The sequence below is a fragment of the Lichtheimia ornata genome (genome assembly GCF_029851405.1).
Source record: "Lichtheimia ornata isolate CBS 291.66 chromosome Unknown scaffold00037, whole genome shotgun sequence".
In the NCBI taxonomy this organism is placed as follows: domain Eukaryota; kingdom Fungi; phylum Mucoromycota; class Mucoromycetes; order Mucorales; family Lichtheimiaceae; genus Lichtheimia; species Lichtheimia ornata.
In genome coordinates, this window is record NW_026695357.1 from 232,178 (window position 1) to 250,455 (window position 18,278).

The 18,278-nt window shown below is 43.5% G+C and overlaps 5 protein-coding genes and 1 non-coding gene across 6 annotated transcripts; 3 read left to right on the forward strand and 3 right to left on the reverse strand.

Annotated features, from left to right (window-relative positions):
* Positions 1 to 905: 905 nt before the first annotated feature.
* Positions 906 to 2,336, reverse strand: O0I10_007604 (uncharacterized protein; the record flags this gene model as incomplete). Its single annotated transcript, XM_058487619.1, has 5 exons — positions 906 to 1,162; positions 1,220 to 1,270; positions 1,323 to 1,638; positions 1,699 to 1,832; positions 1,907 to 2,336. 5 exons carry the CDS (start codon positions 2,334 to 2,336, stop codon positions 906 to 908), a joined length of 1,188 nt encoding a protein of 395 aa, XP_058341670.1.
* Positions 2,337 to 3,412: 1,076 nt separating this feature from the next.
* O0I10_007605 (uncharacterized protein) lies at positions 3,413 to 6,576 on the forward strand (the record flags this gene model as incomplete). The annotated part of the gene is made up of 16 exons (XM_058487620.1): positions 3,413 to 3,417; positions 3,474 to 3,573; positions 3,644 to 3,721; positions 3,800 to 4,120; positions 4,177 to 4,293; positions 4,350 to 4,473; positions 4,530 to 4,626; positions 4,680 to 4,887; positions 4,949 to 5,162; positions 5,220 to 5,289; positions 5,347 to 5,518; positions 5,577 to 5,762; positions 5,815 to 5,907; positions 5,964 to 6,107; positions 6,165 to 6,308; positions 6,364 to 6,576. The coding sequence occupies 16 exons, from the start codon at positions 3,413 to 3,415 to the stop codon at positions 6,574 to 6,576; spliced, it is 2,286 nt and encodes a 761-aa protein (XP_058341671.1).
* A 464-nt stretch (positions 6,577 to 7,040) lies between these two features.
* On the forward strand, positions 7,041 to 7,803 carry O0I10_007606 (uncharacterized protein; the record flags this gene model as incomplete). Its single annotated transcript, XM_058487621.1, has 2 exons — positions 7,041 to 7,338; positions 7,400 to 7,803. 2 exons carry the CDS (start codon positions 7,041 to 7,043, stop codon positions 7,801 to 7,803), a joined length of 702 nt encoding a protein of 233 aa, XP_058341672.1.
* A 2,131-nt stretch (positions 7,804 to 9,934) lies between these two features.
* Positions 9,935 to 10,007, forward strand: O0I10_007607. The gene has a single exon. It is a non-coding gene; the product is annotated as a tRNA-Ala (tRNA).
* Positions 10,008 to 12,711: 2,704 nt separating this feature from the next.
* O0I10_007608 (uncharacterized protein) lies at positions 12,712 to 16,050 on the reverse strand (the record flags this gene model as incomplete). The annotated part of the gene is made up of 1 exon (XM_058487622.1): positions 12,712 to 16,050. The coding sequence occupies one exon, from the start codon at positions 16,048 to 16,050 to the stop codon at positions 12,712 to 12,714; it is 3,339 nt and encodes a 1,112-aa protein (XP_058341673.1).
* Positions 16,051 to 16,579: 529 nt separating this feature from the next.
* Positions 16,580 to 17,854, reverse strand: O0I10_007609 (uncharacterized protein; the record flags this gene model as incomplete). The annotated part of the gene is made up of 1 exon (XM_058487623.1): positions 16,580 to 17,854. The coding sequence occupies one exon, from the start codon at positions 17,852 to 17,854 to the stop codon at positions 16,580 to 16,582; it is 1,275 nt and encodes a 424-aa protein (XP_058341674.1).
* Positions 17,855 to 18,278: the final 424 nt, after the last annotated feature.

Sequence of the window (18,278 nt, forward strand, 5' to 3'; positions counted from 1 at the left end):
TTGTGAATTCCTTCTGATTTGCTTTCTTCCTTAGAGAGGATCGCCTAGTGGTATACCAAATCATCATCATTCCAGTATCAGATGGTCTAACGTGGCTGCTTTTTATTTATAGAGACGACGATTACGACGATTACCACATCCACAACAATGACAATGATAACGACAACGAGATCCAAAAGGAAGCCTGCAAGATCCCATTCTCTTCAACTTGTGTGTTTCTTGATATTGGGTGACGATGAGTTGACGACTGGTGACGAGTGCGAGTACGAGTACGAGTACGAATGATGAGGGAGGACGAAGACGAGGATGGTGGTAATGTAGCTAGATGGAATAAAGCATTGTATTGTTTATTTATTACACGCTCGGAGTTGCTAGCTAGTGGATTGCATACTATTGGTTCGAAGATGGAATAATAAAGGTGGTCCGATTATCGGTCATGCAAGAAGTATATGGCTTTTGTGATACAATAAGGAGCAGTGGGAAGTGGGATGAGCTTGAGAAGAGAAAAAGTGAACGTTACTATGCTGTTTCCACGATAATTATGAATAATGTTGTTGCATCGATGGATGAGGAGGATGTAGGTATGGTCGCTGTGAATGAGTCATATACATCAATTACTGTCAATGGCGCACGGACCATATTGTCACTCCCTGGAGCATAGCATGGGATCTTGTTTGAGGAATGGAGTCAATGACGATTCGTATCCGGCACATACGTGGAAACTGTAAAGTATAGCATGCCGTATCCTTATTACCCATCAACCGGCCCCCAGTGCTTCTTATCAACCCATTACTAAATGATCATCGTATTCGATAGTTCTCATGATAGATTACTTTTTTATGTATAAATGGAGCAAATGATTGAATTTTAATGGTAATGATGGTAAGCAAACGGATGAGATATATTTATACAATTTTAAATGTGGTATAAGGTACATGTCTGTTGTTTTTGGTGAGCATACTTGTGATATTGCGGCTAACTAGAAAGCTGTCGACAAAGATTGGCCCAAGAAAGTCGTTTCGAATATCTTCTGGAAGTACCTTGCTTAATTCTACATCATCAATGCCAGCCGCCGAGATCGATCGTGATTTCAAGATGGTCATATGTAAATGTTTGGTGAAACTGACACTGCTGTTGAGGAGGGCACGGGCCTTGCAGATTGCTATTTATATAGAGGTGAACAAAGCGTGTAGAATGTCATCGTGGTTACCTTTCTTACTTTTGAGTTTTGATATAGGGTTATCAACCTCGCTTGAAGAGATCGCCAAAGCTTATACAATATTAGTGAGCAAGACATCAGGTTGTTACATAGCGACACTTACCATTTCGTGAATAATTGGTTTCAAATGCAATACGATCAAGTGTAAAGCTGCCCATATAATGTTGCTTTTCAAGTCCTTGTACAATGCGATAAAAGGTCTCAGCCACATGCTTGATTAATGCTGGAGAGTATTGTCCTTCAATTTTCGCCAATGTGAAATGCAATTCATCCATAGGTACGACTCTACATCGATCAAAAGGTGGAACTCCAGAGTGGTTCTTGTACAGAGTATCGATACGTTCCAGCTTGCTTTCCAATTGGGGGCCGTTGCAGCGTACAATGACATAATCACGATGTGACCGACCTACCCGTGCGTACTATAATAGATACTATTAGCCAAAATGGATTACTTTCATACTTGCTTTATGGCTACTTGCCAAGTGATCAAGGAAATCCAAGAGCCTGTGGATGCGCTCATTAGGCCCCTCCAAATGTAACTTGTCATCTTGTAAGCGTATATGCACGCCCGTTGCCTTTCGTTGTATCAATCGTAAAACATGTCGACGCTTGCCTACACGTCAAATTGTATCATGAGTCGGTGCGCTTAAATGCTCTTTATCCCCATGCCAGCACTTTTTCATTTACCAAATAAGACATCAACACCCTTTCGTCCATCCGTTACCCTGACTGAACGCTGTACAACCGCACCACCCAATGCCTCCCACTCCACAGGTTTAAGCATATTCCATGCATCCGCTGACAGAACAGCAACCGAGTGCTCAACAGGCGTGATCCATTTACAGGCATCCCGTGAGCGTCCTGCTGCGGAAACGGATGGTTGGTATGCCACCTGTGGCGACGGGGTGGGTGGTTGTGCGCGTCGAACTTGTGGATAGATATTCACAACATTGCGTGTTCTTTGATCTTGGTTGGGTGGAGCAGTCAGAGAAGGCGGCATCTCATAATGAAAGGTGGGCAAGCCGAGATCAGGCTGAGCATTGAGTGTCGCTTCATCATGCTGTTCCTCCTTATGAGTTATGAAAGGTTTTGATAGAAATTGCCAAAGCTTGAACATTGGGTTGTCGCAGGTGATGTGTGAAAGAAGGAAGAGGAGGAGTAGCAAACTTGCGCAGCAAAAATTACTTGATAATGCAGACCACCATGTGTGTGACCTTGCTTTGCCGTTGAGGGTTGCTGCGGTCAACTCCTCCAGCAATCTATAGCTTAGGCTACATCAGCTGTTTTTTTACGCAGCACCAAACCAAGGTTTAGGAGGGGCTATAAAGATGCGGGGATACCATCTAGCGTTGCCTAGGCAACCTACTTTTATGATCCTATCAATATGGGAAAGGGAAAGGGAAAGTCATGGATACCATCCTTGAAAAGGCCCTCGTTTCGATCAACTTTACAAGCGAAGCAAGGGCTGATGATATTACGAATAGACCACTGCAACTACTAGTATATAGCTACAGCGCGAGATCGACAACTTGAATCAATAAAACTGATAGTAGTGCTCTATTCTCTGGTATGCTATTTTCTTTTGACACACGGAGTGATTTATAGCGATAGCTAATCATTTTCAGGCAAAGAGCACGCTTTCTTCAAACGGCAATAGGACCACTACTGGCACTTTCAGGAACGTGGGCAGCTTAAAAGCAAATGAAACGCCCTTTTGTAAATATCAATGCCTCTACAACAATGAAGTTGAATGAGGCTACTACTATACGTTCCGTTTCTTCCTCACGTATGTCATGCCGTCTCAGTGAGAACTCCAGCCCGTGACATCCTTTATTGTATAATGACTTGAAAGATGGATCTACCCTGCATATTGTAGTTGCTAGTGCCATACGTATAATCGAAGGGAAGGCCTTCTTGCATGATCCCGGCCATGAGGTTTATACTATTCAACGGCTTTTGAATACGCAATCTCGATCGACAGGGACTCCAATAAAACAAGACACTACGCTTTGGATACTACGTTTTGATAGCTGCTATAGCAAGTGGCAATGCGTGGAGAGCAGTATTTGTTCCATTGGCATGAAATCTATCATGCTGCGCCGGCCCAGTCGTCACACAACGTTACTTGAATTCTATCTGCTGTCCTTACTCTACGCCCTATCTCTTTCAAGCGCATCAAGAACACACACTCCAATGATGTACTGTCAACGTGAATCTTGTTATCCATTGTGTCTTTATTAACGTCTCATTATAGTTTCAACATTGACGATCTCGTTGTTCACTTTCCCTATGACAAGATCTACCCTGAACAGTACCAATACATGTGCGATCTAAAGAAGGCATTGGATGCACAGGTACGTGTGTCGTCTCATTCGAATAGTTGTTGTGTTGCTATGACTATCATACTGAAATGGGGCTTTATAGGGACATTGTGTACTGGAAATGCCTTCGGGTACGGGCAAGACGGTCTCTTTGCTATCGCTTATTGTTGCATATCAAATGGTGAGCATTTACATTACTCAGCTACGGCCACTCTCTTTGCCCGACGATCGACTCAATGTGGATACGTTGTTCCTTTAGCAACATCCCGAAGACAATCGCAAACTCGTTTATTGTTCACGAACGGTGCCAGAGATCGAGAAAGCGCTTGCAGAGCTTCGGCAATTGATGGAGTATCGTCGTTCAGAAGGATTGGATGAGGATTATCTTGGTATCGGATTGACAAGCCGTAAAAATCTCTGCCTGCATCCCGTTGTCTCAAAACAAAGGAAGGGAAAAGTCGTCGACTCCATGTGCAGAAATATGACAGCAAGTTGGGTGCGTGCCAAGGCAGGGAAGGGCAAAGGCGCCAAACAAGACGAGACACCAGATAAACAGATTGAACTGTGTGATTTCTACGAGGTAGGATGAGGACGCTGGATGATATGGAGTGGATCATTGATCAAAGGAAATGCTAGCAACTCGAATCAGCCAACTCGCCCAATCCAATTCCCAATGGCATATATACCTTAGCCGATCTCAAGGATTATTGCGAGAAGATGCGATTCTGTCCTTATTACTTGGTTCGACGCGTGGTATGTTGAAAAGGGTCGTTTTTTTGTGGGGTATTGGCTCATGGATGATGGTATAGATACCATTTGCAAATGTCGTCATCTACTCTTATCATTACATGCTTGATCCCAAAGTCGCTGAGCTCGTCTCCAAGGAGTTATCAAAAGATGCAATTGTCGTCTTTGATGAAGCACACAACATCGGTAAGTGTGTTCAAGGGAGGAATGGTCTCAATCAGAATGCTAATCGTTGTTGGTAGATAACGTGTGTATCGAATCGCTTAGCATTGATTTAAATCGACCCATCCTGGATGCTGGTGCAAAAAGTGTCTCCATGTTAGCCGATAGGATCAAAGAGTAAGTTTGAGTCACGTAAAGCAATGCTAGGTACTAAACGTATGTTTAAAAAGGATAAAGGAGACGGATGCACAAAAGCTGAAGAATGAATACTCAAAGCTCGTTGAAGGGTTACGGGATGCTAGCACAGCTCGAGATGAAGACACATTCATGGCCAGTCCTGTTCTACCGGATGATCTATTGAAGGAAGCTGTACCAGGAAATATCAGACGCGCTGAGCATTTTGTTGCATTCTTACGACGATTTATTGAATACTTAAAGGTAAGGTGGTCGTCGTGGTGTATTACTTTTCAAATAGCACTGACAATGTAAATCATTCTAGACCCGAATGCGTGTGATGCATGTGGTTGCCGAGACGCCTGTATCCTTCCTACAGCACTTGAAAGATGTCACCTATATCGAGCGAAAACCATTACGCTTTTGCGCTGAGCGACTTGCAAGTTTAGTTCGAACGCTGGAACTGATGGACCTGGATCACTATTCTAGTCTACAGAAAATTGCTGCATTTGCAACCCTGGTAGCTACGTATGACAAAGGTAAAAAAGCGAAAGGGTTTGAGGATGATTGTTGGGAGATACTCATGGCATGAATAGGATTCCTGCTGATTCTTGAGCCATTCGAAAGCGAAAACGCCACCGTCCCTAATCCCGTACTGCACTTTACGTGAGTTATCGAGGTTCTTTTGCATATAGATGTTGTTGCTGATACAATCTCATGTAGATGTCTTGATGCGGCAATTGCTATTAAGCCTGTCTTTGAACGATTTAGCAGCGTTATCATCACCTCTGGAACCTTATCACCGCTTGACATGTATCCCAAGATGCTCAATTTCCAAACAGTGGTCCAAGAAAGTTATGCAATGACATTGACACGCAACTGCTTCCTGCCAATGGTAAATTATTCACAAGCGCTACACTTTAAAAAAGGTTTATTTATGGGCTCTCGAGTAGATTATTACCCGTGGATCCGATCAAGTCGCTGTCAGCTCCAAATTTGAGGTGCGTAATGATCCTGCCGTGGTTCGCAATTTCGGTCAGATCATGGTGGAGTTCTCCAAGATAGTCCCGGATGGTGTGGTTTGCTTTTTCCCAAGTTATCTTTATATGGAGCAAATTGTGTCTATGTGGAATGATATGGTAAGACACTATGAGCAGGATTATGTGGATTTGGTCTCACAGTGAGATTTAGGGCATCTTGAACGAAGCTTGGAAACACAAATTGATCTTTGTGGAGACACCTGATGCAGCAGAAACATCTTTAGCGTTGTCCAATTATCGCAAGGTATATATATAGTGACAATGCAGTGTGCAAAATGCTGTGGCTAATATCTCGAGTAGGCATGTGATAATGGACGTGGAGCAATCTTACTTTCTGTGGCTCGAGGAAAAGTCTCTGAAGGCATTGATTTTGATCACAATTATGGTCGAGCGGTTCTTATGTTTGGTATCCCATATCAGTATACGGAGTCAAGAATCTTAAAGGTGAGTGTGTGGTGGTGTGTAATTCGAACCACAACGTGTACTCATATGAATACACAGGCAAGATTGGAGTATCTCCGTGACAATCATCATATCCGTGAAAACGATTTCCTTACTTTTGATGCAATGAGACATGCGGCACAATGTGTTGGAAGAGTCTTACGTGGTAAAACCGATTATGGATTGATGGTATTTGCTGATAAGGTAAGAGAAGGACATGTCACTTTTTATTTGGGATCATGCTGACTTGGTGAAATAGCGATTTGCAAGAGCAGACAAACGGGCCAAACTTCCCAAATGGATCAATCAATACGTTACCGATGCATCCAGCAATCTATCTACGGACATGGCACTTGTCATTGCAAAGAAATTCCTCCGCTCCATGGCACAACCATTTGAAGTGAATCAAACAGGCGTATCTCTGTGGACGATTAAGGATATTGAAAATAGGCAAAAATCAGCAGCAGCGTAAATAAACAATGGATTTACCCTAATTTCATGCAGTCTTTGTCATAAGCGAGAAGCCGATATAATGGATGGCTGCTAGCTATCTTTGCTTTATCTATTGGCAATCACATGATCCCCACCCTTCCTTACACGTAGACAAAGATTGGATCAGTAATTGTATGATGCTATTGTAATAAAACACATTGATTTCGCGTTCATGGAAATGCTACAGGATCAGCATTGTAGTAAAAGAAAAGCAAATGGGCGAGTGGTTCATGCACCTTGAAAAGAATGAGGCAAGCTTGCGGGGATTAACCATATGTAAAATGAAGCGGGCGATTTATGCAAATTTGCAGGAGGGCACTGTTACTTTCTCTTTTTCGCGTTCATCATTTTCCCTTTCAACTTCAACGTAAACTTTCCTCACCTTCCACCTTCCAGTTGTTTTACAATCACTCACGACATTAGCGTGTCACTCATTACAGCAACATGACGACGCAGAGCGATGAATTGGTGACACCCAACAAACCCAAGCGTAACGGCAAAACCGATGAAATCGTGCTCGAGTGGTTAAAACAGCGAGGCAACTATGAACGATTCCTTATGGCTAGTGGTGTAGCCAAGCGCAAAGGTCGAACGAGTGAGTCAAAGCATGACGTGGCAGCTTCAGTCTGCACCTTGTTGGAAAATGCCGGTATACAAGGTTGTAACCCGCATGCTGTTACTGCCAAGCTGAATGTATGGATCAGACAATATAAGCGTGCACTGGCTATGGAAGCATCAGGCGGTAAGTTCGAATATGGATGGGATGGATCATTCACCATTGGCTGATCTTGAGAAATATGTAGCTTCAAGAAATCAGGTCAAACGTGCCTTCTGTTACTACTATGACTTGGTGGAACACCTTGAAGATGAAAGCTGTTTTGGTGAGCAAAGTCAAGGAGTGCATTCTATTCGTCCAAGCAAGCCGCCTAATAGCAACTATCGCCAACGACGCTGGCAACTTCCTATTGCAACGCTGCATGCTCCTCACTACCAAATGATGAATCAGTTACTGCAACGTCAGCAGCAAATGCTGGCTCAACAAACCCGTCGAGACCACCTTCAAGAACTCGAGCTGCAAGCAGCATTGATTGAACGTATGACTGAGGCAGGATTCACAAAAGATGAGATTGGAGAGCACTTTCGAAAGTTACAAGGCAACTACAGAAGATGTGGCATTGAGCCAAATACTTCCCGACTACATTTATGATGACTATCTTGGACCGCTTTTTGTGGAGAGCTTTGTAATTAGCCGCGATATTTAAGAGTATGCTCACCAACACCATCAGACACGTACCCTCTTGCACATTTGAACTTGTATAAAATATATCATCATTTTGCTTACCATCATTGTACCATTGGGTGTGGTTCATTTGCCCCATCTATAAAAGTAATCCAATCATGAGAACTATCGAATACGATGCCCATTTAATATCGATGTTGATAAGAAGTGATCCAATCTCGCTTCCCGGACTTCAAACTTATATTCCTCCTTTCAATCTTATTATAAACCAAACAAATGATCCAGATCTTGCACATGTGAGCTGATGGTATGATACTTTAATCATTATGTTGAATCCAATTTACATTCAATAACCGTCGAATAATAGGCATGATAGTGTGGGTGTCTATAAAGTAAATCTGATAAAGGAGCAGCATTGGAGATTGAATAAGGTACGGGTGAATGACATAGAGTAAACAGGGATCATTGTGTCATTGTGTTCTTGGTTGCTGCGGTCATAATCATCCTTCATCCATGGCTGTAAGTCCCCTTTCGTTAATGCCATTCCAATCCATCATCATCCTCAGCCGTATCCACGTGACATGTTCCATCTTTCGTGTTGACAACGCGACAAGTAACCAAGCAACGTTCCAAGATTCACCATCAGTGCACTTGATTGCATCCCTCCATCCATAGCCATTGCAAATCCAATAAGAAAGAGCCATCATGTGATCGCTGTATGCTTCCTTTTCCATCCAGCTGTGGGTCTAACTCTTGCTCGGTCAACGCCACCGGTTGAAGATTGCTTGTTTGCTGTGTAATTGATGGTTGGTATGGTGTAATCTCAAACTAGACATCACGTTCTAAATGGGCCAAGAGAGCCAAGCCGATCAATATATCCAATCCCTTTCATTCCATGTACCCATATCCATATCCATACCCACATCCATCATAGGCATTCGTATGTATTGAAGCGCGTTGCTACACGTAAATAAACCTGCTCATGTGTAATGGCTATCTGTTGTTCACGTAGCAAAGGCTGTAAGGCCAAGTCGCTGCAAGTAAAGAACGCTGTTGGAGGCGATGGAATAAAGATCTCGCTAATAGCAGCTGCTGCCATGGACGCTGTTACGATTGGTTTTGGCAAGGCAAGGTGTAGTGTGAAGGAACGCTGGTGCTGTAATAGATTGCGTACACGCCTTGGACCTGTCATTCGGTCAAAGTCTTCCGGATCACGACCATTGTAGGATTGACATGATGGGTAGAAGTAGAGCAACCATATAACAAATGGTTGGTTGTGCTGAATGGTGCAGCAGTTGTCAATGGGGAGATCGCCAATGTAGGAGAGCGAGAAGCGAGGAGGAACTTTTCCAAGAGCCGGCCCTCTTTAAAACATTTACTGGATCTTAACTTGAGCCCTTCTAGTCAATAGTATGTAGCCAGGCATCCTAGTCAAAATCTTTTATTGAATCGTAGTCCCTCCAACTATCTGAAGCCTACATAGTCATATAACATGAGTCATCCAGTACGCTCTTCTGACCAATAATTGATACTTGATAACCTACATTTTCATAAAGCTTGGGTTGCTGGGAATCATTTCAAAGTCAACGTTGAATAGGCAAGAATGCTCATTATGGAAGAAACGATGTCTCAAGAATATAGCATGTGATAGCTTTATTGAGTGAATGATAGCATTGGTGTCGATTGATATAATAAGGTGAGGAGGGAGTGGGAAGGGTGAGCTGATGATTGTAGAGTAATATAGATTTTATATACTTGAGCTAAGGGTTGTGTAAGCTGGTCTAAGACCTTAGTCATAGTACTTACTAGAATGTAGTTACATCTAAGTATCTGAAGTCCAAGATACTTATATGACTTGATCATCCATCCCCGATCTCCAATCCTCCGACGACAAATTGATCATTCATCTTTCTTCCAACTCTAAATTATACAAGATTGACCTCCCATAATCCTATATAACTCTCACCATTGTAATCTACGTTTACTCCGCTGCGTTGTGATGCAAATTTCATCTCAATTGGACCACTTTTTGCTTTAACTCACCTTCCTTTTTTGGAAATTGACTCGCTCATGTTGCACAAAACGAATCAAAAAGCAAGGGGATGTAGCTCAAATGGTAGAGCGCTCGCTTAGCATGCGAGAGGTACCGCGATCGATGCGCGGCTTCTCCATTCCAAATCATCATCTGATCGATTGATCCAATACAGGATCATTCGATTCGATCTTTTGTTTTTTGTGGATCAAAAATCACGTGATCTAATGTCGTATAACCTTTTGCGTCGTCTGGCGGTATGGCACCGTAGCCAGGGATGTAAACACCTCTTTACAACTACCCGCTCAATATAGACAAGAACTATGATTCACCGGATCAAAAGCTAAAGATTTATTCTCGGCGTTGCAGCAGCCTTTTATAAAGGCTGCTCAGCACCGCAGCATGTGCAACATTACAAATCTAAAATATCATCCGACACTAAGATTTTTTTGGGATGTGTATTATATTTTAGTATCGAGAATAGCACACAAGCGAAATAAAGGAAGTACCAGACGATTTGATGACGTTTATTCATATGTTTAGGAATGGATAATTGTGTATGAGAGTAAGGTCAAAATCAGTATCTGCGAAAAGAAAGTGTCCTGGAATCGAACGTTTTATGTCATTGTCGATGCTCTTTTATCCAGTTGGCAGGCCAATGGCTTGAAAGTAATGGAGTGAGTTATCTTTACCATAGCGCTTATATATGACATATAGACGTGTACATGAAATGAGGTAAAGGCAGTACTAAGTATATGATGTGCAACTACTACGTACGTTATTATGATTGCTTGAGGATCATGTTATAAACGACATGGAGTTTACCATCGACTAATGATAATAAACCATTTGTATTGTATTGACAAAACATCAACCCTACACGATCTAATCATGTTATACCATCGACTACAGGCTTTGTTTCAAGAAATGATGAATCAATCGCAGTTTTCTCTTTCTTTTCACAGCATTTAGAAGTGGGCATACTTCTATAATACTGCATAATTCTTCCTATAATATAATGCACCAATGCCTACACACGACGAGATCCAACTCAGGAAGAAGGGAGGTCTCTTACACTATAGAAGCTTAGACATGGTAGGTAACACAATGTCGAATTCGTTGAGGTAACCTATTAATCCAACATCATTTACAAGCGATGGGCTGGGGATGATAATGCATCGCTCTAATGGGAGATACATCAATTGGGAAGTTTCTATCCTTTGCGTGTGCATCCATGCAAAGGTCAATGGATGGGCATGTGGTGGCGAATTATATCCATGGCGTGCCAAAATATGCCGCTGGATGGAAGGATGATGGTTGTTACTGCCATGCAGCATTGAATTCCCCTCAAGCGTTCAGGATGAGAGTATCATGCATAATGGTCAAGCTGACAATCGATGCATAAAAATGACTCTTTTTCCAATCATCGTATATATCCAGTTCCCTTATATCCCATCTACCGAAGCAATATTCATATCCATATCCATAAGATTTCGTATGTATTAAAAGGAAGTTATTACACGTAAATAAAGCTGCTTCTATATAAGAACTATCTGCTGCTGTCCACATAAAAAGGCTGTAGACAACTTGCTGCAAGTAACTTGATACAATGGAGTAAAGACCCTTGCTAATGGCAACTGCTGGAATGAACGCTGCTACGCTGGTTACTGTAGAGTAATGCACGAGAGAAGGTGAGGTACCAAGAAACGCTAGTGTTGACGTGGGGCGCACACGCCATGAACTTGCCATTCGGTCAAAGACAATCGAATCAAGAGAGTTGTAGGATTGACATCATGGGTTGAAGCAGAGCAATCATTCGCAGGTTGTAGTTGTATACTTGAATGGGCCAACAGTTGAGAATGGAAGGCTGCAATGTGGACGAGAGGATAAGCGGCGAGTGGAAGAGCTGGGAATTTAAGTAGATTGATCCATCTCCTTGTTTCCATGTTGCTCAGTCAAATCCCCTCGGATCAAGAAAGTTGAAGGATGGAGATGATGGGCTGGAGCAGCACAATCGTTCACATGCATTGGGTTGGGCAACAATGGAGAATGGGAAGAATGGGCTATCAAGTGGCAGTTTACAAATAACTTACCAATTTGATTCTTCTGATATTGGATGATGTTTCTGTGTTTGAGCGTTTTTCACTCAAATCTCACCGGATCAAGAAAGTTGAAGGATGGGCATGCTGGGCTGGAGCAGCACAATCGTTCGTATGCATTGGATTGGACAACAATGGAGAATGGGAGGACTAAGGTTATTAGCTATCATTTTGAACTATTCCTAAATAGTGTACAAGAATCATGCATCGCCTGTGCTGAATGACTCAAGTTACACAAACACGCCCTCTGCATCTTTTGCTCTATTATAGTCATACTACTTTACATTAAACAAAGACCACTTCTCATATAGCATCACGCTTACAAACATAAAGGTGCCTGTATCTCCAAACTTTACAATCAAACGTGGGGTCTTTAATCGAACAGTGTTGCTCGTTGGGTTCAAAGGAATCTTGTGTCAAAGTATGAAGTTCATCGTGGGCGATCCCAGATTTCGCAATGTCGCTACCAGCCAAACTGGATCCGGGGGTCGACCTCTTCGACGACGACGACCAAAAAATATTTTTTGGGCTGTTTGCGACATTGAACGCGAAACTTTCACACAAGGTGCAGTTGGCCAAGCCGAGCACATTGCTCTATTCAAAACCCCACGTTTCATTGTAAAGTTTGGAGTTACAGGCACCTTTATGTTTGTAAGCGTGATGCTATATGTAAAGTGGTCTTTGTTTAATGTAAAGTAGCTTTTTTTTTTTTGTATGCTAATGGGTTTTTATTTAGGGGATATCTTACCCCAAAATAAATTCTACTGTATCCAACTGAATCGGGGGGACAAGGGTGGGATGTCTAGCAATGAGTGAATCAAGGTATTCATATGCCGAGTAGTGATTCCAAGGAATCTCTTGTAGAAGACATTGCCAATGCATAGCCCAAATGGTTTGGAGGATAAGGCCTAACCGGTCTTGGTAAACAAAGCAAAAGCTGGTTGGTTGTTGTGGTTGTAAGAGGATAGCGTGCCATGCCATCTCGGGTGTAACGTGTGAGGGAGCTTGGATGAGTACCAAGGCATCAATCCAGAATACTCGTTTGAAGGGACAGTCCAAAAACATATGGCGAGAGGTTTCCACTTCACCAAAGCAAAGCTGACAAATCGGGGTGGGATGTTTCACTGGCATGAGTCGATGAAGGTGTTGAGTTGTCGATAGATGATGGTGGAGAATACGCCACCAAATGGTACGAGACCCATGTGGCATTCGTAGCTTCCAAAAACGTTTCCAGTGGTAAGGTGCAATAGTCGTTTCAATGGTGGTAGTGGATGTTTTGGATCGCCAATAAGCTCTGAGTTGTCCCGGTCCAACTTTGGTGACAGCAATAGCAGAGGTGGTTGTTGTGGAACGTGAAGCGGGATATTCCTTGGATGGTAGACACCATGAGTTCAAATCGGGTAATGGTGGATTGGAGCTAAGTGGGTTGTCGGCAGTGGTGTGGGTTTGTAGTGTTGGATGTAACGTCATGGTACCTTGTTCAACGGCTTCGAGAACACGTGCCATTGCTTGTCGAATGCGTGTAGCATATTTGATGGTCAGCTTGCGGTCACGGTTTATCCATCGGTAAACGTTTGAAACGAGGATTTTGAGTGTGGGGAGTGGGGTGGTGGATTCAGGGAGAGCAAGGGTGAGGTTGCGGAAGGGGATGTTGAGAAAATCATGTAAGGAGAGCTTGTCAATAGGAAATTCAGGTAATCTAGCTGACAATTGAAGGAGGTGTTGGATATGGGGGAAATCGGAACATAAACGAATTAATGGGGGGGAGGGAAGAAAAAGTGTGTAGATGCATGGTTGACCAGTATACAAATGGAAGAGATGGGCGAGGAATGAGGAGATAAATGGGGGATGGGGATTGGAAGGCGAATGGTGTAAGACTCGTTGAAGATATACATGATGAAGTGCGAGATGTTGATCCTGAATATCCACCAGGCCCAAACCACCTTGTGAGCGTGGTAAACAACAAGTTGACCAACTCGGATATGGAAAAAAATTGCACACATACTTACGAATCAGTGTTTGACACTTCTGAATCCATGGTTTAGGGACGACACAAACCCGTAGTACATGCCACAGCCGAGATAAAAGCAGGGAGTTAGCCACCGTAGCTTTCCCAAGAATTGAGAGCGTACGTTGTTGTAGTAGGTGTACGTGAGTCTCAAGCTTGGTGTAAAGGCTGCTCAAAAAGCTATCCAAATGTTGATCATGGTGATAGAGGGGGTATCCCAGGTATGTCAAAGCCGTTGGAGAAGTACGATCATGCCATTGGGCATTAATCGTGTGTAACATGTGTTGCCATGAGGGATTAGGTTCACCTGAAAGTGGGAAAACCACGGTCTTGTTGAGGTTAACTTTGCCATTGGACGCCAATTTGTATGTCGTAAGATGTTGTAATAGATATTGCCATTCGGTGGGTGTACGAAGGAATACCAACAAGTCATCAGCATACGCCAATACTTTGATTGGTGGAATGTGTGGTGTATACAAGTTAGTACGAAAATGGATACGGTGATTCCATTTGGTCATGCTTGGATTAGTCAAAGGTGATCCTAATAATAAGGGGTCGGACATAAGGGTGCGGATAAGGGGTTCAAAGGCAAGGTTAAATAGAAGGGGAGAGATAGGATCACCTTGACGTAATCCACGAAGTTGAGACACGGGAGAAGATAGCCATCCATTAATGGATAGGGAGATAGAGGTGGAGAAGAAGAGGTGGAGGAGGGAATCAATGAATTGAGTAGGGAATCCAAACCTTGTCATTACCTGCCGAAGATAATCCGAATGTACTCTGTCATAAGCTTTTTCTTGGTCAAGTAACACACCCACTGATGGAGATGATGGAGAGAAACGCCGAACATGATGCATGAGGTTTTGTACCACCCAACCATTGTCTGAGATAAGTCGTTTGGCCAAAAAGCCAGTCTGAAAAGGGTTGATTAAGCGATGCATGATGGGTTGTAACCGGTTCGCCAACAATTTGGTAAATAGTTTCGCATCCGAATTAATCAATGACAATGGGCGCCAGTTGGCCAAAAGACGTGGGTCTCCTTTCTTAAACAACAAAACCATGCGAGTTGACAACCACGAACGAGGATACAAGTTGTGAAGAAGTGCTTGATTCATCACTAAGAGTAGCAGCTGGATCACCGGTTCCCACGTTTGCATGTGTTTGAGTAATTCAAAAGGTAAACCATCCATCCCAGGGCTTTTACCCAAAGGTGCGTGTTCAATGGCTCGAACAAGCTCGTCCCAAGAAAATGGTCGCATGAGATTGTCTCCTTGTGTTGCTGTCACTTGCACTGAGGAAGGAATAGAAGATAACATCTTATCAACAGCGGCCTGGTCAATCTCGGTAGGGGTATAAAGATCCTTGTAATAGTGACGAGCATGTTGCATTATCCCACCCATGGTGGTGAAAAGTTCACCGGTGTGTGGGTCACGGAGATGGTGGATGGTGGTGGCGGCCTGTCGTTGTTTCAACACTTTGAAAAAGTACTTGTTGTTTCGTTCCCCTTCCTCGTGCCATCGGGTTGCTGTTCGTAACAACAATTGTTTCGTAACACGTTCTTGAATGTTGGCAATTTCTTTTTCAAGAGGTGGCAGTCGTGGGTCTCGAGTACCATGTTGTTGTATGATAACATGTCGACGACGTTGTAAAGTACGAAAGTGTTGTTTGGTGGTATGGCGGTGGCGGAAGCTGTAATCAATAGCTGTTTCCTTTAAAACCGCTTTGAGGTTGTCCCAGCATGCTTGTGGATCCATTTCAATGAGCTCATCATCCAATTGTGTAAAGTACTCCTTCACTGTATCCTGTAACAATAGATCAAATGGAGGTTGGCCCAACAGCAGTGGGTTAAAACGCCAACAGCCAGGGCCGGTGTCCATGCTGTGTATTCGAAAATCCACTGTCAGCATCTCATGGTCAGTCCAAGCACGTGACATGTGCCATTGCTGAGCATTAGAAATCATGGAGTGGAGGTGATGGGTGCAAAAGACGTAGTCCACAGTGGTATGAAGATTGCCCCGATGGTATGTAGGTGCTGCCGTAGGAGGAGAAAGCATACCATTGATCTCTGGATACATGCAATTGTGAAAGTGCTCCAACAGAAATTGGCCCCATGGTCTGAGTCTTGAATGCAACTTGGTGTGAAGATGGGTGTTGAAATCGCCTATGACAAAGCACGGTTCGGAAAGATCTGTAAAACAGGGTAAATCAAGGAGGGAGGAGAAAAACTCTGGTCGTCGATCCCTTTCAGCGAATGCATAAAGGACCACAATACGACACAAAGCCCCATGTGACGTACAAATGGTGGATACAATACAACGTTGGTCAAGTGTCACATAGGTATTGGAAAGTGTGAAGGAGGGGTTGAGGCAAATAAGGGCACAATGTTTAGTGAAGCAAGAAGAGGAATTGGGAAAAAGGCGGTGTAAGTGAGAGATGTCTTGGTTAGTAAGTGTTGGAGCATGCGTTTGGGATACTTCCTGTAGAGCGAGTAAATCAATGTTGAGATGCTGTGATCGTAGGTGTCGAACAAATTGAGATTGTGCCTCTTTGAATAGCGAGCGAACATTCAAAGAGGCGAGTCGTGCTGTATTATTATTTATCATATTATTGGTGATGCTGTGGGTCAGGTGATTCCCCAGCGGATTGTTGTAAACGTTGTTGGCTCATGTTGCGTGTGACACGTGTGCTGGATGCTGTATCAAGTTTTGGTTTCTTAGGTGTTGGCGTGTGCTGATGCTGATCGTGGTCGATAATAGGGTCGTTGTTGTCATTCATTCTATGGTCGTTGTCATGTTGAGGTGTGGTGTCAATGATCATTCGATTGTCGGCGTTGTCGGTAGTTGGATTGCTAGAGTCTTTGGTGACATTGGTGCTCTTCTTATGTTGATCTTCAACATCGGGTTGAGAAGCTGTATCAGTATGCTGATCATTGGTTGAATTGGATCTATTATCATCGATGATGGATGAAGGTGCTGTAGTAGTCATCTCCGAATCATGATCATCATCTACAGCTGACGCTGTGGTTGGGTACGTGTCAAGAAGCTGAGAATCGGTCAATGAATCCACCATGGCAGCTTGGCGTTCACGGTATACAACAGGACAATGTCGACGAAAATGGCCTTTTTGGTGGCAGTGGAAGCAAGTGAGTTCTTGAAGTTTGGGGCATTCCATCTTGCGATGACCTTGAGTGTTGCAATAACGGCAAAGAGGAGGTGCGTTTTTCCATGAGGCAGGGAACACATCATCCCAAACCTCAATGGGGATAAGGCGGGTGAGTGGTCTATAGTAGGGCTTATCATCCGACAACATGGCACCCGAAGGTGTGGATGTGTCCAAAATGACGGTAGCCTCTCCTTCGAAGGTTTCAGATTCAGGTTCAACGTATAGGCGGATTTGGCAGACACGACCATAGGCACTCATGGCGTTTTTCAATACTTGCTCGATGACATCTTGTGCAAGAAATGGTAGGTGAGAAAAGTTGACCTTGGTAATTTCTGCATCAGCTGACAATGCACGTGTAGCACGATAAGTGACGCCATCATAGGTGACACCATCCGTTAAAGCTTTGTCTCTTGCGTTATCGTCTTCGAAACGTGTCTCAATTAACAATGAACGTGGGTTGCGTGAACGTGAGATGGTTCTTGCTCCGAGGATAGTGCCTAGTTGTTTGATCGTCTGATAGGCGATAGCCTTAGATGGGAGGTTGGTGCCAAAGTCGAAGATTACGGCATTAGGATTCAAAGCTCTAGTGAGGATTGTTTCTGCCTGACGCGCACGTCGAGCCTCTTCATAACCTTGCTCTTCAAAGAGAGTGATGCTTTTATTGCGGACAACATTGGCCCAAGACCTGCGTCCTGGGGGAAGTTGACCTGTTGCCATGGTAAGGGTGTTGGTGTAGGGTTGAGTGAAATGTGATTGGTCCGAATCCGAAAAAGTGAAATTTAGCGGGAAGACCCTTAATGTAAAGTAGCTAGACCCTGGCAGAGCAAAAGATGCAGAGGGTCGTGTTGTGTAACACAGCTACGTTTGCATGAATGAAAGGGTCAATGTATATTACTTTATGGATCATCTGGGAACAGGCATGTATTGCTAGCTAACGGCCACTTTTATTCATTCATCATTGTTGCGAGATCCACTGTATGGGAACGATGCCCCTGCTCCAGACATTCATTTCCATGATTAAAATAGGTTGATCCGAGCTGATTTGACTGAGCTGTGGTCAAAGAGAGATTACATCACTCTGGACATAAAGCACGCTCGATGTAGCTCAACCGATGTAATCTTGTGTGAGCGTAACTCAACC